This window comes from Oncorhynchus nerka, linkage group LG7 (genome assembly GCF_034236695.1).
Source record: "Oncorhynchus nerka isolate Pitt River linkage group LG7, Oner_Uvic_2.0, whole genome shotgun sequence".
NCBI lineage: Eukaryota > Metazoa > Chordata > Actinopteri > Salmoniformes > Salmonidae > Oncorhynchus > Oncorhynchus nerka.
In genome coordinates this window covers 58613603-58639530 of record NC_088402.1, presented here as the reverse complement: position 1 = coordinate 58639530, position 25928 = coordinate 58613603, and the positions used below count along the sequence as shown (strand labels likewise).

The following is a 25928-nucleotide window of genomic DNA, read 5'->3' as shown; positions in this document are numbered from 1 at the left end:
CACATCTAATACTTTATACTGAAAGACAACGGATGTTGCTTCCTCGGCTGCACTAGCAAAGACAGACCACCGGGAAGCCAGCAAACAGGCAAGCAGACAGACAGACAGAGGGACAGAGTTCTCTTAGGACCAACTGCCTTGGACCAACTGTGGAGTGAGATTGGGGGGGGAGCTGTGAGGTAGATACGGCCAGAGTTAGACACACGGCGTACTGAGACGGTCTTTCTTCATGGCTGGAGGGAGTGAAGTGGTGTCTGTTGGCGCTGGAGAGATAAGACAGGGAGTCCTTTCAAACAGCCAGTCAGGCTGTACTGCAGTTACCCACAGAGAAAGGGACAGAGAGGGATAGGGGAAAGAGAGAGAAAAACAGAGAGAATGGTAGGAGAAACACAGTGAAGGGGAGAGCGGAAGAGGCAGGGATTAAAGGGAAGGTGACAGAGAGAGGGGAGAGGAAGAAAGAAGTACAGCGGGGGTATGAAAGAAGAGCGGGAGAGGCAGGGATAAAAGGGAAGGTGACAGAGAGAGGGGAGAGGAAGAAAGAAGTACAGCGGGGGTATGAAAGAAGAACGGGAGAGGCAGGGATAAAAGGGAAGGTGACAGAGAGAGGGGAGAGGATGAAAGAAGTACAGCGGGGGTATGAAAGAAGAGCGGGAGAGGCAGGGATAAAAGGGAAGGTGACAGAGAGAGGGGAGAGGACGAAAGAAGTACAGCGGGGGTATGAAAGAAGAGCGGGAGAGGCAGGGATAAAAGGGAAGGTGACAGAGAGAGGGGAAGAGGAGGCAGGGATAAAAGAAGGTACAGCGGGGGTATGAAAGAAGAGCGGGAGAGGCAGGGATAAAAGGGAAGGTGACAGAGAGAGGGGAGGAAGAAAGAAGTACAGCGGGGGTATGAAAGAAGAGCGGGAGAGGCAGGGATAAAAGGGAAGGTGACAGAGAGAGGGGAGAGGAAGAAAGAAGTACAGCGGGGGTATGAAAGAAGAGCGGGAGAGGCAGGGATAAAAGGGAAGGTGACAGAGAGAGGGGAGAGGAAGAAAGAAGTACAGCGGGGTATGAAAGAAGAGCGGGAGAGGCAGGGATAAAAGGGAAGGTGACAGAGAGAGGGGAGAGGAAGAAAGAAGTACAGCGGGGGTATGAAAGAAGAGGGAGAGGCAGGGATAAAAGGGAAGGTGACAGAGAGAGGGGAGAGGAAGAAGTACAGCGGGGTATGAAAGAAGAGCGGGAGAGGCAGGGATAAAAGGGAAGGTGACAGAGAGAGGGGAGAGGAAGAAAGAAGTACAGCGGGGGTATGAAAGAAGAGCGGGAGAGGCAGGGATAAAAGGGAAGGTGACAGAGAGAGGGGAGAGGAAGAAAGAAGTACAGCGGGGGTATGAAAGAAGAGCGGGAGAGGCAGGGATAAAAGGGAAGGTGACAGAGAGAGGGGAGAGGAAGAAAGAAGTACAGATAAAAGGGGGTATGAAAGAAGAGCGGGAGAGGCAGGGATAAAAGGGAAGGTGACAGAGAGAGGGGAGAGGAAGAAAGAAGTACAGCGGGGGTATGAAAGAAGAGCGGGAGAGGCAGGGATAAAAGGGAAGGTGACAGAGAGAGGGGAGAGGAGAAAAGAAAGCGGGGGTATGAAAGAAGAGCGGGAGAGGCAGGGATAAAAGGGAAGGTGACAGAGAGAGGGGAGAGGAAGAAAGAAGTACAGCGGGGGTATGAAAGAAGAGCGGGAGAGGCAGGGATAAAAGGGAAGGTGACAGAGAGAGGGGAGAGGAAGAAAGAAGTACAGCGGGGGTATGAAAGAAGAGCGGGAGAGGCAGGGATAAAAGGGAAGGTGACAGAGAGAGGGGAGAGGAAGAAAGAAGTACAGCGGGGGTATGAAAGAAGAGCGGGAGAGGCAGGGATAAAAGGGAAGGTGACAGAGAGAGGGGAGAGGAAGAAAGAAGTACAGCGGGGGTATGAAAGAAGAGCGGGAGAGGCAGGGATAAAAGGGAAGGTGACAGAGAGAGGGGAGAGGAAGAAAGAAGGATGAAAGAAGAGCGGGAGAGGCAGGGATAAAAGGGAAGGTGACAGAGAGAGGGGAGAGGAAGAAAGAAGTACAGCGGGGGTATGAAAGAAGAGCGGGAGAGGCAGGGATAAAAGGGAAGGTGACAGAGAGCGGGAGGGGAGAGGAGAGGGGGAGGACGAAAGAAGTACAGCGGGGGTATGAAAGAAGAGCGGGAGAGGCAGGGATAAAAGGGAAGGTGACAGAGAGAGGGGAGAGGAAGAAAGAAGTACGGGGGTATGAAAGAAGAGCGGGAGAGGGGGTATGAAAAAGAAGAAAGAAGAGCGGGAGAGGCAGGGATAAAAGGGAAGGTGACAGAGAGAGGGGAGAGGAAGAAAGAAGTACAGCGGGGGTATAAAAGAAGAGCGGGAGAGAAAGAATGAGAGTCTGAGTGTAGTCTATCAGCGGAGCGTGAGGCTCCTGGGTTCCCTCTACACACACACGAAATCGATCTTCCCCATCGATCTGTGCCCACTTTCTCCCCGTCGCACCACTACCCCCCTAAAAAAACTCCACGTTCCACACGACTGGGCTCTCCGGAATGAGTTCTGAGACACAGGCACTCGCTGGGCCCCCCTCTCCTCCCCACTGCAACGCACCGCACGGGTTGGGACCCCTCTCTCTTGTGTCGACTCCAAGTTCAATATTAGGAGAGCTAACGCGGCTCTTCATGTTCTACTGAACGGTAACCCTGGTTAAGTGCCAGCTGTCTTCTGTCCACCTCCACACCCCTCTTTCAATGGCTTTTTTTCATCTTTTCCCTAAAAAACACAGTTCTCACGCTTCAGGGCCAATTTCAACAGATTTAAACAGAGAAGAGCTCCCCTTTAAAACCAAAAAATTCAAACGGTACCCGTAGACGATAGACGCTGGACTAGTGAACTAACCCACAGAAATGTGACCCCGCTCCCAAATTACCCATTTTATATGCATTTTATATAAAGCGGGGATTAATGAGTTGCTTAGGCTGGAATGTCCATAAAGGTCTATGCCGGCTGAGTTATGTACACATTACAATACAAAAACCCACTAAACTGAGCTAGAGTACTCATGCATTAAGTGGCCATGCATTGACTTGGTATCTGGAGTGGCCAGAGGCACGATCCAGGTCGCTATCTTACATTACAGACTTGAACACCAGCATGGCTTTAATCTGCCACTACATGAATCATTATAGATCATCCAAGCACCGTGTCCCTTCAACTGGGAGGGCCACCTTAATATGTCATGGAGAAGAAGAACCATTTAGTGCTTATGACGACTTTATGAATTCTCTATGAAGCTTTTATAAGTTGTGGTTTGATTAAAGTTAGAAAAATGTTAACAAATACAATGAAATACTTGTAAAAAAAAACACTCACTCCCCGTCTCCAGCAGATCTCTCCATCACCCCAGACAACAACATCATACCAGCCAGTGTGACCTGCCTGGCCCTTCTGCACTGAAATGTATTGAAGGGACAAATAGAATCTGTCATCCAGTTTCCCCCTGACCCTCTGCTTCTCGTCCTCCCTGTGGCAAGACTGTTATTGTCTTCTCTCTCCGTTTTTTTGCTCTCTCTAAGCGCTATTTATTCTTCTTCAAGCTCCATTGTTTCGGCGCTACGCCTATTTTTACCGGCTGCTCCCTTAATGTCGACAAAATGTGTTTTGATATTCAAATATTTGTTGTGATATTTGTGGCGGAACTGTCAAATGGAACACGCTCTTTTAATACTCAGAAGTACGATGTTTGTCATTTGGGAATTCTACTGCTGTCCAACATTTCTTGTTTTAGGCTTTGAATGCATCTTGAAGGGACTCTAGACAGGAGCATTAAAGTAAGTAGTCACATAGCTTTGAATAGTATGATTTCTCCCCACAACTGAATAAGCTCTCATCCTTGATAGCCTCATATTCCCAATTACTGTGAACTCTACATATACGCTTTGCCTATGCTAAGGCAAATGCTAAAACTGAATTCTCACGACTAGAGATGCTATCGAGGTTTTGATGTACATCCGGTGTATATGTGGTGTATATACATATATAGATTGCATATGGATTACTGTTACAGTGTTATTTGGGTTGTTCATTGGATTTATTGCGACATTTCTTCATTTCTTGTTGTGTTTTTGTTTTTTGTTTTTGTGTGTACTTGTTTGACATTGTACTGTATTGTTATGAGCCGGTAACATAAACATTTCACTGCACCATCTATAACATCTGCTGAACTGTGTTCGTGACCAATACACTTTGATTTGATTTAAATGACCTCTCTCTCCCTTCCCTCTCTTTCGATCCCTTCCCCTCTCTCTCTCCCTTCCCCACCCCTCTCTTTCCCTTCCCTCTCTTTCGCTCCCTTCCCTCTCTCTGTCTCTCTCCCTTCCCCACCCCTCTCTCTCTCTCTCCATTCCATCTATCTCACTCTCTCCCCCGCTCTCTCCCTTCCCCTCTCTCTCTCTCCCTCTCCTCTCTCTCCCTCCCTCCTCTCTCTCTCTCTCTCTCTCTCTTTCTTCTCCTCTCTCTCTCTCTCTCTCTCTCCCTTCCTCTCTCTCTCCCTTCCCTCTCTCTCTCTCTCTCCCTTCCCTCTCCTCTCTCTCTCTCTCTCCCTTCCCTCTCTCTCTCTCTCTCTCTCTCTCTCCCTTCCCTCTCTCTCTCTCGCTCTTTCTCTCTCCCCCCCACTATCTGGCAAGCCCTGTCGTCAAACAGGCCGTGCTATTAGCCAGCCCCAGTCGGCACAGCAATCAGCCAATGGATTAGCATTGTAACGATGGCACATGAGAAAAAACCTTGACAAGAAGCCCAATGTAGTGTATTGTATTCCTCTGGCTTTCAGCCCTGCGAACCCCTCCCGGAGTGGCTCGGGCTGCTATGCTAATGAGTGATGAGTATGAGACATATGCTTCAATGGAGACTGCTGTTATTATACGTTCTCTCGGGACCCTGGGATACAGACAGGGCCTCGAGGTGTTTGGTCGTCAGGCGCCTGCTACCGGGCCTTCAGAAAGTGTTCCTAACCCTTGACTTGTTCACATTTTGTGCTGTTACAGCCCCAATTTAAAATGGATTCAATTGAGATTTAAGAGATACCATCCAAGTGGAATTACGTTTTTAGAAAGTGGTACTAATTAATACAAATCTGAAAAGCTAAATAAGTTCAGGAGTAAACATTTGCTTAACAAGTCACATAATAAGTTGCATGGACTCACTCTTTGTGCCATAACAGTGTTTAACATGATTTTTGAATGACTACCTAATCTCTGTACCCCACACATACAATTATCTGTAAGGTCTTTCAATCGAGCAGTGATAAGGAACAAGGTACAGTAGTAGTCCACAACACTGACTGAAACAGACTGAATAGTAGCGTATTGCTAGCTGGACTCTCCATAGATAAGGAACAAGGTACAGTAGTAGTCCACAACACTGACTGAAACAGACTGAATAGTAGCGTATTGCTAGCTGGACTCTCCATAGATAAGGAACAAGGTACAGTAGTAGTCCACAACACTGACTGAAACAGACTGAATAGTAGCGTATTGCTAGCTGGACTCTCCATAGATAAGGAACAAGGTACAGTAGTAGTCCACAACACTGACTGAAACAGACTGAATAGTAGCGTATTGCTAGCTGGACTCTCCATAGATAAGGAACAAGGTACAGTAGTAGTCCACAACACTGACTGAAACAGACTGAATAGTAGCGTATTGCTAGCTGGACTCTCCATAGATAAGGAACAAGGTACAGTAGTAGTCCACAACACTGACTGAAACAGACTGAATAGTAGCGTATTGCTAGCTGGACTCTCCATAGATAAGGAACAAGGTACAGTAGTAGTCCACAACACAGACTGAAACAGACTGAATAGTAGCGTATTGCTAGCTGGACTCTCCATAGATAAGGAACAAGGTACAGTAGTAGTCCACAACACAGACTGAAACAGACTGAATAACTAGCTGGACTCTCCATAGATAAGGAACAAGGTACAGTAGTAGTCCACAACACTGACTGAAACAGACTGAATAGTAGCGTATTGCTAGCTGGACTCTCCATAGATAAGGAACAAGGTACAGTAGTAGTCCACAACACTGACTGAAACAGACTGAATAGTAGCTAGCGTGACGTTAGCTGATCTCACCATACTGTAAATACAATACTTTGTGTTAGCACACAACACCGACAAACTATAATAGGTAGATAGCGTGATGCTAGCTAGCTGGACTCACCACAGGGTCCCTTGCGCAGCACCTTGATGCGTCGCTGCGTGTTGCACTGGGCCTTCTCCAGCTCGCACTCGTTGGAGTAGGTGGAGGAGTCTGAGCCGCACACGGGCGCCACAACCGACGGACAAACCATCTTCTTGCATACACACTCCGCCTTAGAGGGGTCAGCCGCTTCACGCTCACACACCGCCCCGAAGCCGCACAGCATACCTCTGCAACCTGCCCAGAGAGAGGAGGGAAACACTGTTACATTTGATAATTTTATTAAAAACATTTGGCATTTCATTAAAAAACGTGCAAAGCAGTGTGTCATTTCGAAGGGAGGAAATGCGCCCAACAGGAGGACCCTTTGAAAACATAAGTGACGTTACAGAAAGTTAAACGGCCTTAGCTAACAGTTCACACTTGAGAAACACTATATTTCCATGGGTTACACAACTTTGTTAATATTCCCCATACACGAGAACATACAATATCCACCATGCACATGTAGCTTCATTGACTCCTGTAATATACACTATATATACAAAAGTATGCGGACACCCCTTCAAATGAATGGATTTGGCTATTTCAGCCAGACCCGTTGCTGACAGGTGTATAAAATAGGGGCAATACAGCAATGCAATCACCATAGACAAACAATGGCAGTAGAATGGCCTTACTGAAAAGCTCAGTGACTCTCAACGTGGCACCGTCATAGGATGCCACCTTTACAACAAGTCATTTTGTCAAATTTCTGTTACGCTAGAGCTGCCCCAGTCAACTGTAAGTGCTGTTATTGTGAAGTGGAAACGCCTGTGGTAGGCTACACAAGTGGTAGGCCACATAAGCTCACAGAACGGGGCCGGCAAGTGCTTAAGCGCGTAGCGTGTAAAGAAAAGTCTGTCCTCGGTTACAACACTCACCACCGAGTCCAAACCTCTGGAAGCAACGTTAGCACAATAACTGTTCGTCGGGAGATTCATGATGGGTTTCCATAGGTTTTTTGGATCCCAGGAGAACACCCCAATGCATAGTCCCAAATGTAAAGTTTGGTGGAGGAGGACTAATGGTCTGGGGCTGTTTTTCATGGTTCAAGCTAGGCCCCTTAGTTCCAAGGGATGGAAATCTTAACACTAAAGCATACAATGACATTCTAGACGATTCTGTGCTTCCAACTTTGAGGCAACAGTTTGGGGAAGGTCTTTTCCTGTTTCAGCATGACAATGGTCCCGTGCACAAAGCGAGGTCCATACAGAAATGGTTTGTTGAGATCGGTGTGGAAGAACTTGACAGGCCTGCACAGAGCCCTGACCTCAACCCCATCGAACACCTTTGGGATTAATTGGAACACCGAATGCGAGCCAGGCCTAATCGCCTGACATCAGTGCCTGACCTCACTTCCACTCCTGTGGCTGAATGAAAGCAAGTCCCCACAGCAATGTTCCAACATTTAGCGGAAAGCCTTCCCAGAAGATTGGAGGCTGTTGTATCAGCAAGGGGGACCAACTCCATATTAATGCCCATGATTTTGGAATAAGATGTTTGATGAGCAGGTGTCCACATACCTTTGGTCATGTAGTGTAGATGTCAGCTTGGGACCTTAAACATACATTTATCTGGCCAGTGGCCACACATCCATAGTACTACATTACAGCTGCCTAAAACAGATGGCAACTCTCACAGGTAGTGGATTTGAATAGAAATCAATGAGACTGAGGACCAAGTGTACTCCTAGCTAAGCCTGGGTCTGGAAAGTATGATTGGTCTGGAGCGTCTGATGCCCAATGTCAGCACGGCCTCTCCGGCTGCCCCCCCACCTCCTCTCCAGTCCCCCCTTCCACCGATCGCCCCCAGCTATGTCTTATCGCTGGTTCCCAGGCAAGGGCTAAACGCGAGGGGGCATGTCCACTCGGACTAGCCCGGCAGCTGTCTGGCTTCCTCTCACTCGCTCCTGAACACGCACACACAGGCGCACACACGTACACTGCACACACACACATACATACATACACACCACTGTTATGTGTGTGTGAAAGGAGAGGGTGGCTGCTGTTACAGCATCTGCTTTGGCTGCCAGCTCTCTTTCTCTTAAAGTCTAAGTCTACCATGCTCTCCCTCTCTTTCCGAGCAAAACAGTTCAGTAGAGTTGGTGCATATATTACGACGGCAGTTCGGGCAAGCAACATTTGTTCTGAAGGCAAGCCAAAGTTCGGAGCCGAGGTCTTCACCCCTCTGTAGGTGACTGGTCAGCAGTAGGGATTTTTCAATAAAGTCTTTGTTGTCATTCGACGAGAGACGACTCGTTTTCATGTACATTCTTTCACTGAAAAATACTGAACCAAACATCTTAGTTAGATTCTCTTCTGGAAAATTGCTATAAAATCCTGTGTTAAGACATGAGAATCAATGGATGACTTTGTGAATAGTGTAATTGTGACTATAGAGACTTTTTAATCCCACTATCTGAGGTTATTTTATTTGTCCACTGATCAGAAGGCAAAATTACTTCAGCAAAAATGTCAAAATGAATGACAGATTTATTGAGTTATCTACTTTGAGGAAGTGTATACTGGCTATGGTGTCTCAAAATGGACAAACAGTATTAATGCCGCTTTGTTCTCGTTTTCCAAGCGAAGGTCTTTTAAGGGAGTATGGGAGAACACTCGTTCGGTTTGGCTAGCTGAGTTTAGCTGGGGGGAGAGGGATAGAGCGAGATAGAGGGAGGGGGTGTGTGTGTGTGTGGGGGGGTCAAATTAGGGCCAGTCACCTGACAGGTGAGAGACAAGATAGGAAGAGACTGAGAGATGAGTTGAAATCCAATCTAGCTATGTATGACGTGTAAGGACTTGTATTAACATGTTGACTGAGGCGACAAGTAGAGAAAGGCAGGTAGAGTCAAAATGCCAAAAGCTACTCTAGTTAGTCAGTGAAGCACAGACATATCTGCTGCCATGGGCTAGCAATCTGAGCTCAAAAAGACATCTCAAGCGAGGTAAGGAACTTAACACTTTACACTCATCAGAATTGGCCTATATAGGGCTAAATTGAAATGTTTCTAACGGAAGAAATATGAAATGCATAACCATGGTAGCAATTGAAAGGGAACAGTTTCAAATTATTAGACCAAAGGTGAGGCTCACCTGACAAGACTGAATCCAAACATTACACTGTTGATTTGTGCATTCTACATTTACATGACTTTGTGTCGCATTTGTTGAAAACGAAATCTGAAAATACTCTGGATACATTCAGTAACATGATAAGAATATTCCTGGAAATGTGGGTTAGGTGCAACATAAGACAAACAAATGAAAAGGCTTTGAGTGTGAGGACTAACGGGAAGCAAGTTCAGGGAAGCAAGTTCAGGGAGTGAGTGTTTTAATAAATAAAACAACGAACGCAAACCACAAACACCACGACACAAACAACAGAGTCAATAACACCTGAGGAAAGAACCAAGTGGATTGACAGATATAGGGAAGATAATCAAGGAGGTGATGGAGTCCAGGTGAGTGTCATGAGGCACAGCTGCGCGAGACGATGGTGACAGGTGTGCGGAATAATCAGCAGCCTGATGACCTAGAGGCCGGAGAGGGAGTATAATCAGCAGCCTGATGACCTAGAGGCCGGAGAGGGAGTATAATCAGCAGCCTGATGACCTAGAGGCCGGAGAGGGAGTATAATCAGCAGCCTGATGACCTAGAGGCCGGAGAGGGAGTATAATCAGCAGCCTGATGACCTAGAGGCCGGAGAGGGAGTATAATCAGCAGCCTGATGACCTAGAGGCCGGAGAGGGAGTATAATCAGCAGCCTGATGACCTAGAGGCCGGAGAGGGAGTATAATCAGCAGCCTGATGACCTAGAGGCCGGAGAGGGAGTATAATCAGCAGCCTGATGACCTAGAGGCCGGAGAGGGAGTATAATCAGTAGCCTGATGACCTAGAGGCCGGAGAGGGAGTATAATCAGCAGCCTGATGACCTAGAGGCCGGAGAGGGAGTATACGTGACAACTAAAGAAGAGTCTTCAACTATAAGGTGCTTTTTTTTGCTCTCCTAGCTGTGCCGTTGAGGAACTAGACCAAGCACCCTTGTTGTTTCGTGTGGAACACAACCCCGCATCCCCACCATCACACAATTACGGTTGTTGTTTACACAATCCAAAATCGGTCCATTATAAATCAAAATCTGGGTCAGGTGGGCATGATTTGAAAGCTTGTTCTATTACCAACATGAGTATACAATACAATCTAACAGTGTTAGGCTTTCAGAAGGCAATTCAGAGAAACAGATTGTTATTTTGGAAAGTTGTGTGCATTCAGGCAGTGTGCCAAGTTGAATTTTCTTCACAATAGACAAACATAGGCTCATTCTGTCCAGAACAACCCACGGTATGACACCATGTCATCTTGTAACTGTTCATAGTGATCGTAAACGTTGACACGTAAACGGGAATGTGAAGTGCAGATTGGGGCTCCAGAGTGGCGCAGTGGTCTAAGACACTATCTCAGTGCAAGAGGTGTCACTGCAGTACCTGGTTCGAACCCAGGCTGCATCACATCCGGCTGTGATTGGGAGTCCCATAGGGCTGCGCACAGTCCTTCTAATTTACATCTTTTCCCTCAAGTTGCCTAATTAGCGGAAGGGATGGGGGCAACGTCTTGTCGCACGAGGTGCTCAAGTTCAGAACATCTGTCAGTCAAAACCCATACAGAGCTGTGTAGCGGAGACCCTGAGCTCTGACATCATGTAAAGCTTTTTACTGCACAGCCACTGCATTCAAATGTAGGTGCTTACCAGTGCCCAAATCTGCCATTTTCAACCCGTGTACGAGTGTAAAGGGTTAAGAAAAAGGACCATGTGGACGGACGAATGACACCTCACACACCAAGAGAGACGTTTCTCTCACCAGTCACATGCTAGCAACTCCAGTTCTTCATTACCCATCTACGCTAAGAGCTGTAAATGGCCTCATACGCTAGGGAAGTGTAGAGCATTTATCTGAACAGAATGTAAGCCAATTTGCTTTCAGTGCTGAATAAATAGACTAGCGGTTAGCGTGACCTTTTCCTGCACCTTTGTCCTTGTACAAACAGTACACGTTTTCTGTATCTTCTGTTCGTTGAGAAAAAAAGGTAAACGTTTAAACATGAACCCGGCTGTAAACTGACCCACAAGGACAGGGGATTATAATATATAGATGGTACAATAACAGGCTGGCCATGCACATCGCAGTACTGGCCACTTGTGTGGAATCTGTATTCAGTGGGTTTTCTATCGGGTGGAGGGAAGAGTGTGAGTGTGTGCTTGTGTTTGCATGTGCTTGTGTAAGGTAATCTTTCTACCCCAAGAGCTAAAAGCTTAATTTACATGCAGGTGGGTCTCTTTCTACCCTCTGGAGGAAATCCCATTTGAGAGAAGGAGCATGTCCAGTTTGTGGCTGACATGGAAGGTAATGCCTTGTCCAGGCAATGCTCACAGTGTATTTAGAGAGGTCATCCATAATACATGATTTCATGCTCTCGCTGGTGAGAAAGGGAGGTGTGGACTGATGGGGATGCGGGTAAGCTAGGGATAGCAGCTCTCACAGAAATGACAAGATAGACACTATTATTATCAGGGGTGTCAAACTCATTCCAATGAGGGCCGAGTGTCTGCTTGTTTTTCCTTTTTCCCTTTAAATTAAGACTTATACAACCAGGTGAGGGGAGATCCTTACTAATTTGTGACTTTAATTCATTACTCAAGTACAAGGGCGGAGCGAAAACCCACAGACACTCGGCCCTCCGTGGAATGAGTTTGACACAGATGTTAGACAATGCTAGAAAGTATTGTATAGTTAGAATTGTATTTTACTTTTTTATTTCACATTTATTTAACCAGGTAGGCTAGTTGAGAATAAGTTCTCATTTGCAACTGCGACCTGGCCAAGATAAAGCATAGCAATTCGACACATACAACAACACAGAGTTACAGATGGAATAAACAAAACAGTCAATAATACAGCAGAACAAAAGAAAACAAAAATGTGATGTACAGTGAGTGCAAATGAAGTAAGATAAGGGAGTTAAGGCAATAAATATGCCATGGTGGTGAAGTACTTACAATTTAAACACTTGAATGGTTGATGTGCAGAAGATGAATGTGCAAGTAGAGATACTGGGTTGCAAAGGGGCAAGATAAATAAATAAATACTGTATGGGGATGAGGTAGGTAGATAGATGGGCTGTTTACAGGTGCAGTGATCTGTGAGCTGCTCTGACAGCTGGTGCTTAAAGCTAGTGAGGGAGATATGAGTCTCCAGCTTCAGAGATTTTTGCAGTTTGTTCCAGTCATTGGCAGCAGAGAACTGGAAGGAAAGACGACCAAAGGAGGAATTGGCTTTGGGGGGTGACCAGTGAGATATACCTGCTGGAGCGCGTGCTACGAGTGGGTGCTGCTATGGTGACCAGTGAGCTGAGATAAGACAGGGCTTTACCTAGCAGAGACTTGTAGATAACCTGTAGCCAGTGGGTTTGGCGACAAGTATGAAGCGAGGGCCAACCAACGAGAGCGTACAGGTCGCAATGGTGTGTAGTGTATGGGGCTTTGGTGACAAAACGGATGGAACTGTGATAGACTGCATCCAGATTGTTGGAGGCTATTTTATAGATGACATCACCGAAGTCGAGGATCGGTAGGATGGTCAGTTTTACGAGGGTATGTTAGGCAGCATGAGTGAAGGATGCTTTGTTGCGATATAGGAAGCCAATTCTAGATTTAATTTTGGATTGGAGATGCTTAATGTGAGTCTGGAAGGAGAGTTTACAGTCTAACCAGACACCTAGGTATTTGTAGTTGTTCACGTATTCTAAGTCAGAACTGTCCAGAGTAGTGATGCTGGACAGGCGAGCAGGGATCGGTTGAATAGCATGCATTTAGTTTTCCCTGCGTTTAACCTGTTAGTCCTATAGGGGCAGTATTTCATTTTTGGATAAAAAGACGTGCCCGTTTTAAGCGCAATATTTTGTCACGAAAAGATGCTCGAATATGCTTGGAATTGATAGCTTTGGAAAGAAGACAGTCTTACGTTTCCAGAAATGCAAAGATTTTCACTGTGAGTCCCTTAGAACAAATGTTTCGGGCAAAACCAAGATGTATGACCAACCAGGAAATGCACAGGATTTCTGAGGCTACGTTTTCCATGATCGCCTTATATGGCTGTGAATGCGACAGGAATAAACGGACTCTTTCTCTTGTTTCCCCAAGGTCTCTGCAGCATTGTGACGTATTTGTAGGCATATCATTGGAAGATTGACCATAAGAGACTACATTTACCAGGTGTCCCGCTAGGTGTCTGCGTGCCAATTGGTGCGCAAAAGTCAGGTCCCGGTATTTTTCCATTCAAATCTCAGAACAAACCAGGCTACAAGGACGGTGCTTTCAATGGAGAGAAATATGACAAACCACCTTCAGGATTGATTCAAACAACGTTTTCCATGTTTCAGTCGATATTATGGAGTTAATTCGGAAAAAAGTTCGACATGTAGGTGACTGAATTTTCGGTTAGTTTCGGTAGCCATATGCATAGTAACAAAAGGGAACGATGTGTCCTACACAAGAATCTTTCAGGAAAAACTGGACATCTGCTATGTAACTGAGAGTCTCCTCATTGAAACATCTGAAGTTCTTCAAAGGTAAATTATTTTATTTGATTCCTTGGCTGGTTTTTGTGAATATGTTGCGTGCTAAATGCTAATGCTAACGCTAAGCTAGCTATCACCACTCTTACACAAATTAGTGATTTTCTCTGGTTCTAAAGCATATTTTGAAAATCTGAGACGACAGGATTGTTAAGAAAAGGCTAAGCTTGAGAACAGGCATATTTATTTAGTTTCATTTGCGATTTTTAAAAATCGCTAACGTTGCATTATGCTAATGAGCTTGAGGCTGTAGTAACGATACCGCATGCGGGATGGGGCGGACTAAGAGGTTAAGAGCAGTTGAAGGCCACGGAAGGAGAGTTGTATGGCATTAAAGCTCGTCTGGAAGTTAGTTAACACAGTGTCCAAAAAGGGGCCAGAAGTATACAGAATGGTGTCGTCTGCGTAGAGGTGTACCAGAGAATCACCAGCAGGAAGAGCAACATCATTGATGTATACAGAGAAGAGAGTCGGCCCGAGGATTGAACCCTGTGGTACCCCCATAGAGACTGCCAGAGGTCCGGACAACAGGCCCTCCGATTTGACACACTGAACTCTATCAGAGAAGTAGTTGGTAAACCAGGCGAGGCAATCATTTGAGAAACCAAGGCTGTCGAGTCTGCCAATAAGAATGTGGTGATTGACAGAGTCGAAAGCCTTGGCCAGGTCGATGAATACGGCTGCACAGTAATGTCTCTTATCGATGGCGGTTATGATGCCGTTTAGGACCTTGAGCGTGGCTGTGGTGCACCCATGACCAGCTCTGAAACCAGATTGCATAGTGGAGAAGGTACGGTGGGATTCGAAATGGTCGGTAATCTGTTTGTTAACTTGGCTTTCGAAGACCTTAGGAAGACAGGGTAGGATATATATATGTCTGTAGCAGTTTGGGTATAGATTGTCACCCCCTTTGAAGAGGGGGATGACCGCGGCAGCTTTCCAATCTTTGGGAATCTCAGACGATACGAAACAGAGGTTGAACAGGCTTGTAATAGGGGTATAACTTCCACTGTGTGTAACATTAATGATGTGTCTTTATATTCTGGGACCGTAACAGTAGAACTGTGTGATGTCTGGTGAATTGTTTGCCTATCTGAAAAGCAATACACATAATAATGGGGTGAGTATGAAGATTTAAACCAGAGATCTGTATATATTGACAAGATGCTCATGTCTCCTCCCTAACAGTGGGAGTCGTTGTCCCAAAGGCTGGAAGGCAGGCGACAAGCTTAGGTCCAAAATAAGACCATAGAAACGCATTGGGATTATATTGGACAGATTTTGGCGAGCGATTTTGGCGAGCGTGAAACCTCTCACTTCACCTTTCCTCTCTGCTTAAACGCTTCAAGACTGACTTGACAAATCCAAAATGGCCGATTTGGTAAACATCACAAGGTTTCTATTCCACAAGTTCCGTGTTTGGTCAAGAGGATCAGGAGGAAGGAGATTAATAAATACGTGAGAGGGTTATCCCTGAACTTTACACGGGTGTAAAGAATAGCGATGGACTTTTCCTGTGAGATTAAAAAACAAAAATGGCTCATTATTAAATAACTATTCTGGTTTGGCCTATGCTATCTATATTGGATTGAAGCGGCAGAGCGTAAGAGGCATATTGGAGTGCAGACCTGAGTTAAAATACTATTTTAGTTTGCCTTATGAAACCAGAAAGTCTACAAAATGCAAGCCAGGGAGTGCATGAGTTAACTATCTCCAGGTGTTGTGTGGCTGTTTCCCTGTGTCACTGTGCCAAAAGGCTATCGGAACATGGGGAAACGTTGCCATGGAGACTGTCATCCACTTAATGGGCGCGAGGCAGTCGCCACATCTGGTTTCAAAATGGAAACTCCAGACCCATTCACAGGTGACTATTTACACACTCCAGAGCGGCGACTGCACAAATCTTGATAAGTTAAGAAAAGCTGTTTTTCCTTCCATCATTCTGTCGGTGAATGCGTGAGCCCCCGGTGCATTTGCTCCACGATTCCCTTTTGGTTTAGAATAATCTCATTTTGAACATCATTTTGAATTTCGTTGAGAAACAGTAAGATTACGCACTATATTTGCTCCAGCCCTAGATGTTCTGTCTCTGGCTGAATGCGATGCACTCAGAGGTAGGCAATTGATTCATAGAATGGCGAACCTGAGCGTCGGCCTGCCGCTCCATCTATAACGCCATTTACAGCAACGCCAGAAGGACCGGGAGAGATGCACTATGTCACTTCCAATAAATACTGTCTAGTTGCGCCCGCTGTCTGTAAAATACATCTGCTTAAAACTTCCATTGATCTTCTACTTACAGGCTCCCAGGAGACTGATGGAGTCAATTATTGATTGCGCAGCAATCATAGAAAGAACAGCGAGTAGGTAAACATCTGCTTAACACAGCAGTGGGAGGTAGAAGAAGAGACAGATTTTCATACTTTACAAACAGCTTTTTAGTTCTTGTGCTACTTTCTACGATGTCATCCCAACGAACTAAATTAAGGTATAAAGCGAGTGTGAGGTATTTCTCCTTCATTCCCCTTCTGGTCTAAGATAGTGTGTGTGTGTGTATGTGGAATGTGTGTGTAGGCTTGTATTTTCTCATTTCCACGTATAAAAGGGCAATCAATTCCCCTCCTGCTCATTGAGCTTCCTGGGCTGAGCGGGGTTGCTGACCCGGCTTACACCCGCATCAATGTATTATTTACCGCGCGCACACACACGCACACACACCGGCTCAGCTAAACAACAAACATTCCCACAATGTTTTCCAGACACAGACAGAAAAAGAGAAGGATGGGAGATGTAGTGAGAGGAAGAGGATGGCGAGAGAGGTGGTAATGAGGGAGAGGGCATGAGACAGAATGTGCAAGAGCAGATGAGCAGAGTTGAGAGAGATAAATAGAGAGAGCAAGAGAAGATGGAGAGCGGTTAGAGAGCGGGAAGGAGAGAGAGAGGTTAGAGAGAGGGAAGGAGAGAGAGAGGTTAGAGAGAGAGGTTAGAGAGAGGGAAGGAGCGATAGAGATGTTAGAGAGAGGGAAGGAGAGTGAGAGGTTAGAGAGAGGGAAGGAGAGAGAGAGGTTCGAGAGAGGGAAGGAGAGAGAGAGGTTAGAGAGGGGGAAGGAGCGTGAGAGGTTAGAGAGAGGGAAGGAGAGTGAGAGGTTAGAGAGAGGGAAGGAGAGTGAGAGGTTAGAGAGAGGGAAGGGGAGAGAGAGAGGTTGGAAAGAGGGAAGGAGAGTGAGAGGTTGGAGAGAGAGAGGTTAGAGAGAGGGAAGGAGAGAGAGAGGTTAGCGAGAGGGAAGGAGCGTGAGAGGTTGGAGAGAGGGAAGGAGAGAGAGAGGTTAGAGAGAGGGAAGGAGAGAGAGAGGTTAGAGAGCGGGAAGGAGAGAGAAAGAGGTTGGAGAGAGGGAATGAAGGAAAGGAAAGAGGTGGAGGAAGAGAGAGAGCTTAAAGAGAGGGAAGGAGAGTGAGAGGTTAGAGAGAGGGAAGGAGAGTGAGAGGTTAGAGAGCGGGAAGGAGAGAGAAAGAGGTTGTAGAGAGGGAATGAAGGAAATGAAAGAGGCGGAGGAAGAGAAAGAGCTTAAAGAGAGGGAATGAGAGTGAGATGTTAGAGAGAGGGGAGGAGAGTGAGAGGTTAGAGAGAGGGAAGGAGAGTGAGAGGTTAGAGAGAGGGAAGGAGAGTGAGAGGTTAGAGAGAGGGGAGGAGAGTGAGAGGTTAGAGAGAGGGAAGGAGAGTGAGAGGTTAGAGAGAGGGAAGAAGAGAGAGAGAGGTTAGAGAGAGGGAAGGAGAGTGAGAGGTTAGAGAGAGGGAAGGAGAGTGAGAGGTTAGAGAGAGGGAAGGAGTGTGAGAGGTTAGAGAGAGGGAAGGAGAGTGAGAGGTTAGAGAGAGGGAAGGAGAGTGAGAGGTTAGAGAGAGGGAAGGAGAGTGAGAGGTTAAAGAGAGGGAAGGAGAGTGAGAGGTTAAAGAGAGGTAAGGAGAGAGTGAGAGGTTAGAGAGAGGGAAGGAGAGTGAGAGGTTGGAGAGAGGGAAGGAGAGTGAGAGGTTAGAGAGAGGGAAGGACAGTGAGAGGTTAGAGAGAGGGAAGGAGAGAGAGAGGTTAGAGAGAGGGAAGTAGAGACAGAGAGGTTGGAAAGAGGGAATGAAGGAAAGGAAAGAGGCGGAGGAAGAGAGAGCTTAAAGAGAGGGAAGGAGAGTGAGAGGTTAGAGAGAGGGAAGGAGCGATAGAGATGTCAGAGAGCGGGAAGGAGAGAGAGAGAGGTTGGAAAGAGGGAATGAAGGAAAGGAAAGAGGCGGAGGAAGAGAGAGCTTAAAGAGAGGGAAGGAGAGTGAGAGGTTAGAGAGAGGGAAGGAGAGTGAGAGGTTAGAGAGAGGGAAGGAGAGTGAGAGGTTAAAGAGAGGGAAGGAGAGTCAGCGGTTAGAGAGAGGGAAGGAGAGAGAGAGAGATTAGAGAGAGGGAAGGAGAGTGAGAGGTTAAAGAGAGGGAAGGAGAGTCAGCGGTTAGAGAGAGGGAAGGAGAGAGAGAGAGGTTAGAGAGAGGGAAGGAGAGTGAGAGAGGTTGGAAAGAGGGAATGAAGGAAAGGAAAGAGGCGGAGGAAGAGAGAGAGCTTAAAGAGAGGGAAGGAGAGTGAGAGGTTAGAGAGAGGGAAGGAGAGTGAGAGGTTAGAGAGAGGGCAGGAGAGAGAGAGCTTAAAGAGAGGGAAGGAGAGAGAGAGGTTAGAGAGAGGGAAGGAGAGTGAGAGGTTAGAGAGAGGGCAGGAGAGAGAGAGCTTAAAGAGAGGGAAGGAGAGTGAGAGGTTAGAGAGAGGGAAGGAGCGATAGAGATGTTAGAGAGAGGGCAGGGAGAGGAAAGGATAGAAAGAGGGAAGGAGAGAGAGAGAGGTTGGAAAGAGGGAATGAAGGAAAGGAAAGAGGCAGAGGAAGAGAGAGCTTAAAGAGAGGGAAGGAGAGTGAGAGGTTAGAGAGAGGGAAGGAGAGTGAGAGGTTAGAGAGAGGGAAGGAGAGTGAGAGGTTAGAGAGAGGGCAGGAGAGAGAGCTTAAAGAGAGGGAAGGAGAGAGAGAGGAAGGGAGAGTGAGAGGTTAGAGAGAGGGAAGGAGCGATAGAGATGTTAGAGAGAGGGCAGGGAGAGGAAAGGATAGAAAGAGGGAAGGAGAGAGAGAGAGGTTGGAAAGAGGGAATGAAGGAAAGGAAAGAGGCGGAGGAAGAGAGAGAGCTTAAAGAGAGGGAAGGAGAGTGAGAGGTTAGAGAGAGGGAAGGAGAGTGAGAGGTTAAAGAGAGGGAAGGAGAGTGAGAGCTTAAAGAGAGGGAAGGAGAGTGAGAGGTTAAAGAGAGGGAAGGAGAGTGAGAGATGTTAGAGAGAGGGAAGGAGAGTGAGAGCTTAAAGAGAGGGAAGGAGAGTGAGAGGTTAAAGAGAGGGAAGGAGAGTGAGAGGTTAAAGAGAGGGAAGGAGAGTGAGAGGTTAAAGAGAGGGAAGGAGAGTGAGAGGTTAGAGAGAGTGAAGGAGAGTGAGAGGTTAAAGAGAGGGAAGGAGAGTGAGAGATGTTAGAGAGAGGGAAGGAGAGTGAGAGATGTTAGAGAGAGGGCAGGGAGAGGAAAGGATAGAAAGAGGGAAGGAGAGGGAGGGGGAGGGAGAAAAGATAGAGAGCAAAGAGGAAATAAAATAGTACTAAATAGGAGAAAAAATGTAAAACATACATTACCCCTGCATTGTTTTCTCTCAGTGTTTCCAACAGTCTATTCCTTGGGTTCCCAAACTTATTTGGCCCACGACCCCATTTTGATATCTTTACATTCTCGTGACCCCAACCATATGAACAAAAATTATATAATTAACAGCCAATGTTAACTTTTTAAAATTGTGACTATGACAGCCAATTGCAAAACATTCTAACAGTATTTGATTGTATTCTCAACTCACCATCATATACTATTAATGTGGGGCTATGACAGTCAATTTCAAATTAGTCTGACATAATTTACTTTATCTCACTAACACCAATGAGATGGGCGTGCTTGATGCATGTCGCGTTGGAGCTTCTCAAAGTCAGGGGGCGTGGTCGACAGAGCGGACCTATCACATCCAACCTGGATCGATGTTTGTTTTTAATACAGACGAGCGCACTGACTCAGCGTACCATCAGTTTTAATGCTCGGACACTAATCCCTTTGAGTCAGGAACCAAAACTCCTCCATAGTGACCCGTAAATGTGTTGTCTGCAGCATTCGGTCACATGACAGCTCGATCAGCTTTTCGATTTCACTTACCGGCATCTCAACTGAGCCAGTCAAACGGATCATTTCGCTGATTCGGTCACTCATCTGTAGATTTGTTTTTGTATTTCCCCTGCATGCTTGCATTCAGTTTGTTCAGTTTCCCAAATATCTATGTTACAAAGACAAAGGAGACACCTTTCCTTTTCATCACACAGAAAGTCAACGGTCTGTTTTTTTACATCCATTGCGAATGACAATAGTTCCACTCTCAATTCGAAAAATATTTCCAACACTCCACTTCCATAACCACCAAGCTCCGATGTGAAATAGAACACTGTCATGCTCTGATTCCAGATCTCCACATAGATTTGCGAACAAGCTTGAGCGAAGTAGTTTACAATCAAAGTTACCTTCTGCATATCTCTGAGTTCTGCGCTCAACTCTTTTGCTGCCCGTTGCTCTCGGTGTATCCAGAAGGAGACACATTCACAACTAGAGTGCAGAGGCCTGTGATAGATGGAGCAGAGCCCCATCTGTGCAAAAGCCCACCATTTGATCCCATGAAATATGTTTTTCGTCAATATAGACACGCAGCACACTGAACATCCCCGGGAATTGTGAGACAGAAAAGGACTGTCTTTGTGAATAGCATCCCCCGACGTGTAGAAAACAAAAGTCAATGCATGGGCATCTCGGCCCTCACAGCTAACGTCCATTTGGAGAGCATAAGGTGGGGAGTTTTTGAGTCGTTCAGTCAGTTTCCTCTTGAGTGCTAGCATCAATTCTTAGTTTCACAGTGTTATCTGACAACGGCATTGATGTGAGTTTCTGTGCCTCTGCCTCCCCCACACTGTTTTCACCATATCAATTGCGGCAGGTAATATCAAAGTCTCTGCAATAGTGTGTGGTTTCGCCTAGTGGTGAGAATGTTGGGCCAGTAACAGAAAGGTTGCTGGATCTAATCCCCGTGCTGACAAGGTACAAATCTGTCGTTCTGCCCCTGATCAAGGCAGTTAACCCACTGTTCCCCGGGCGCCGAAGACGTAGATGTCGATTAAGGCAGCCCTCCTGTAACGGTTCTCCTCGTCATCTGAAGAAGAGTAGTCAAGATCGGACCAATGCACAGCGTGGTATGAGTCCATGTTTAATAAATCAACTGAACACTGAATAACAAAATAACAAAGAGAGTGAACGAAACAGTCCTGTAAGGTGCAACAACACAAAACAGAAAACAATTACCCACAAATCAATTGGGAAAAACAGGCTGCCTAAGTATGGTTCTCAATCAGAGACAACGATTGACAGCTGCCTCTGATTGGGAACCACACCAGGCCAAACACATAGAAATACAAACATAAAACAAAACATAGAATGCCCACCCCAACTCACGCCCTGACCAACCTAAAATAGAGACATAAACAAAGGAACTAAGGTCAGGACGTGACACCTCCGCACTTCTCTGATTCAGAGGGGTTGGGTTAAATGCGGAAGACACATTTCAGTTGATGGCATTCAGTTGTACAACTGACTAGGTATCCCCCTTTCATAGAGTAGCGGGTTTAGCCATTCATCGCAGGAATGATTCAAGTGCAACGGTCAAGTGCAGCCCTTTTCCACAAGGGTGTTCTCTGGTTGAATTTGAACTTTTAGATTGGAATCATTTTCATTTAGATTTTTAAGGTTCACCATATTACAATAATTATGAGAGACAAAGACAATATTGTAAAAATAATAATAATATTGTAATAAAAAAATAATAAAAAATATATATAAATATGACGTATGACGTTAGTTGACTGTATTTTATGTTTTTGAATAATACAGCATCAAAATATGCTTCATAAGTAGTGCATGATCCTAGGGTGGAAACAAATACATTCTAAGTGGTTTTAATGGGTCTTTTTTCAAAGAAATGTATACTGTTCAATTCAACTTCAAAATAAAATAATTTCCCGCATTTCCATACATTCCTGCATTTCCTGCACTCATTTCATCACTGCCACGTAAAGCTATACGATATGGGGCAAAAGAAACGAGGCCTTATTTTTAACCAAATGTTGCAATTGCAATTTGACTTGCAATTTAGATCAAAACACTTGTTGGAATCATGGAAATAGAATGATTTTCTAATTTTTTAGTTAGAATATAAATAATTGTGGGCATTTTGAATACAGTGTTGTTTGATATGATAACAAATGAAAATGCCAGGGTTGAGTTATTGTGACAGGGAAGGAAACAAAGTGATGGTCAGTGTTTCCTAGGGGACCCTATAAGCTTTGGCTTCATTACAATTTTCTTCATGTAGCCAACATATTTATGCTTTGCCTATTTTTTTTTAGATTTAGAAGATACTGTTGCACAAACAACATGCTTATTTAGGCCTACACCAGCACTGGTATCAGACTATATTAGCTAGCTACATTTGCTCTGACTCAATACATTTATTAGCCAGCTAGCCAGCGAACTAGCGGTTAGCATTAGCAGCTAACACAATTTAGCTAAAACTTGCTAAGAAAAGACAGACTAGCTGTTTGCAGACGAAAGAAACACAAACAAATAGTGTAATTGTGGATTTATATTAAGAAGCAAAGTGGAAACAACATTGTTGCATGTGCTGCGTTGACCATGCAGGCTGAACACAAGTGTTGTGTGGTCAAGCAACAACAAACGACTCCTTGAGTGACGGGTCTGTGTGGAAAGCAGCATGGAGAGAAAGAGAGAGAGCGGAGTGGGATGACTCAAGTAGTGGTGTAAACTATAAAAACACACAGCATATCACACTTAACAAACCAAACATTCAAATACCGATATAGAAGGTAAAGTAAAATCCCAAACCAGTAAGTTCATCAATAGCCGGTATATAGTAAAATACAGTACACTGCACAGCCCTAGTCATAACATAGGTCATAAGCAGTCATAACTGATATGACCGGTTAAGACCAGTGATCCTGTATGCTCTTGTTGGCTGGTCCTGGCTACATATTCGTCACCAAACCCACTGGCTCCAGGTCATCTACAAGTCTTTGCTAGGTATAGCTCCGCCTTATCTCAGCTCACTGATCACCATAGCAACACCCACCCGTAGCACGCGCTCCAGCAGGTATATTTCACTGGTCATCCCCAAAGCCAACACGTCTTTACCCACCTTTCCTTCCAGTTCTCTGCTGCTAATGACTGGAACGAATTGCAAAAATCACTGAAGTTGGAGACTTATATCTCCCTCACTAACTTTAAGCGTCAGCTGTCAGAGCAGCTTACCGATCGCTGCAGCTGTACACAGCCCATCTGTAAATAGCCCATCCAACCAACTACCTACCTCATCCCCATATTTGTTTTTGGTTTTTCTGCTCTTTTGCACACCAGTATTTTTTTCTACTTGCACATCCTCATCTGCACATATCACTCCCGTGTAAATTGCTAAATTGTAATTACTTTGCTACTATTGGCCTATTTATTGCCTTTACCTCCTTACTTCATTTGCACACACTGTATACAGATTTTTCTATTGTGTTATTGACTGTGCATTTGTTTATCCCATGTGTAACTCTGTGTTGTTGTTTGTGTTGCACTGCTTTGCTTTATCTTGGCCAGGTCGCAGTTGTAAATGAGAACTTGTTCTCAACTGACCTACCCGGTTAAATAAAGGTGAAATAAAAAATACAACATGGCTGTGACACAGATTATGTCAGATTTACTAGGTGTACTTCACTTGAAAATAACTTTATTATTTTACAGTGTAATATCAGAGGAATTGAACACCATCGGTGATAACGCTTGATTAAAATAAGGCAGTTGGGATACTCTGCGTCGCTGTGTGCCAGTGAGCGAGAGAAAGAGCAGCGAGTGAGAGAGAGAGGCAGTGAGAGGGAGAGAGTGAGATATATAGTTAGAGAGTGGGTGAGGATGAGAGAACGTGTGAGTGAGAGGTGAGGATGAGAGAAAGAAAGGAAGGAAGATAGGAAGTTGGCTGGACATTTTCCTCATTAACACCTCAGAGATAGCGACAGAGAGAGAGAGAGAGAGAGAGAGAGAGAGCAGGGGCCCCGGGCCCCCAGTCTAAATAATGGTGATGTGATGACAGGGCCCATAATATTCTGTCACCCTTCATCTCCGCCACAGAGGAAAGAGGAGAGCAGCGTGGCTCTGAAAAGATTACAACTTCCTGCAATATACATGAATATATCACCTGGCGCCTGCCAGTTCCACGCACACACACACTCGCGCTTTCGCACGCACACACACACACAGCTACGCGAAATTCAATAATTCAACTCATCCAAGAGCTCGTTGGAGAAGAGTGCTGTCTCTCTCTTTCCCTCTCTCACTCTGTTTCTCATTCTCTATCTCTCACCATCTGAATATGACTTTAAGCCCTCTCGAACGAGTCCCCCAGGTTTGGGTGTGTATCCTTTCAGACACACACGTCGTCGTGTTGCTTTGGGGGTTTTGCTTTCGGTGAGATGCACACATACTCGCGCATGAGCACACACCATAGCCTCACGGAATCTAACGTCATCCCTACACACTTCCTCTCGCTCGCCGTTTTCCATCTTGCACTTGTGCTCTCGCTCTGTCTCTCTCCCTTTCTCTCTGTCTCTTCACCTGGTATTTCATCATCAAGCTTTTTTATTTTAGATGAAAAAAGAGAGAGCGTAGAGGAGAAAAGGTTGAGGAGGAATCTGCCTACCAGTCAGTCAGTGTGTCACAGTATGGGGGCCAAAGGCATTCTCCCATCCCCAATAAGACAGCCTCATCTCCACCATGGCTCCACAACTCCACGCAGTTTCCTACAGAGAAAGGGGTGTTGGAGGAAACTGCTTCTCCATGCTGGCTCTACAATTGTGGGTGATGAGGGACTTCAGGGGTCCTTACTGGAGAGGGCCCAAGCGAGTGGCAGATGGCGTCACTCTGTACACCGAGGAACCTGGGGGGAGGCTATTGAGTGTGTGTGTGTGTGTGTGTGTGTGTGTGTGTGTGTGTGTGTGTGTGTGTGTGTGTGTGTGTGTGTGTGTTTGTACACGTCTGTGCGTGTACTCATTCAGAGCCAGTATTCTGGAGCCCTATTTGGTGCAGGGATGGTTTCACTGGATGAAAGGAGTAGTGTCCTCCTTATGTTTCTCCATGCTCTTCCTAATCACTGATGGGCAAGAATAGGATAGAGTGATGTTTTTTAGAGTGAGGGGCGATTTTGAGGTAGCCTTGCAACACCCAACATTATGTTTGAAGTGAAACAGAACTATCACGCGATCAGGCTGGTCTCACCAGGCTAATTCTAAGGTGGTTTGAAGATGCTCAACCCGGCATTGTATTTGTGTTGTTAAACTTTGGCGTTTACTTAGTTAGTTAGTTTTTACCACTGAAACAGAAAGGAGAGGAAATCTTGGTAATGAGATAGAAAAAAGCAGATCCATAAAATTGCTCTGATTTGGCGCCCTATAAAGAACCTCCTATAAAGAACCTCCTATAAAGCCCTCTCCCTCCTCTGCCCGCTCCCCCTCCAGACAAAGCTCTCCATCACTCTCCTCCCCTCCCTCCATGCTCTGATCGATAACCGCGGCCCAGAGATCAATACTTCCACAAATCACTTCATTTTCTATTTTTCTCCCTCTCTCTCCCTGGCTCTTCTCCCAGCCGGCTGAGGTGGTGAGAAAAAAGGAGGCTGTCATTGTAAAATGCAACCGAGCCCTCTTCCCTCTCTTCCTCCCCTCCTTCGTTCACTCCCATGCTGCCACAAACCAAAGAGGACTAACACGCACACACTGAGACATACACTGAGACACACACCAAGACACACACCGAAACACACACCGAGACACACACCGAGACACACACCGAGACACACACCGA

At 45.7% G+C, this 25928-nt stretch overlaps 1 protein-coding gene across 1 annotated transcript in view; it reads right to left on the bottom strand.

The window, feature by feature from the left end:
- Nucleotides 1-25928, bottom strand: part of LOC115132061 (agrin) — a 291320-nt gene that overhangs the window by 98310 nt on the left and 167082 nt on the right. The window contains 1 exon segment of the mRNA XM_029664281.2: nt 6227-6442. Within this exon segment, the coding sequence (XP_029520141.2) occupies nt 6227-6442 (216 nt within the window).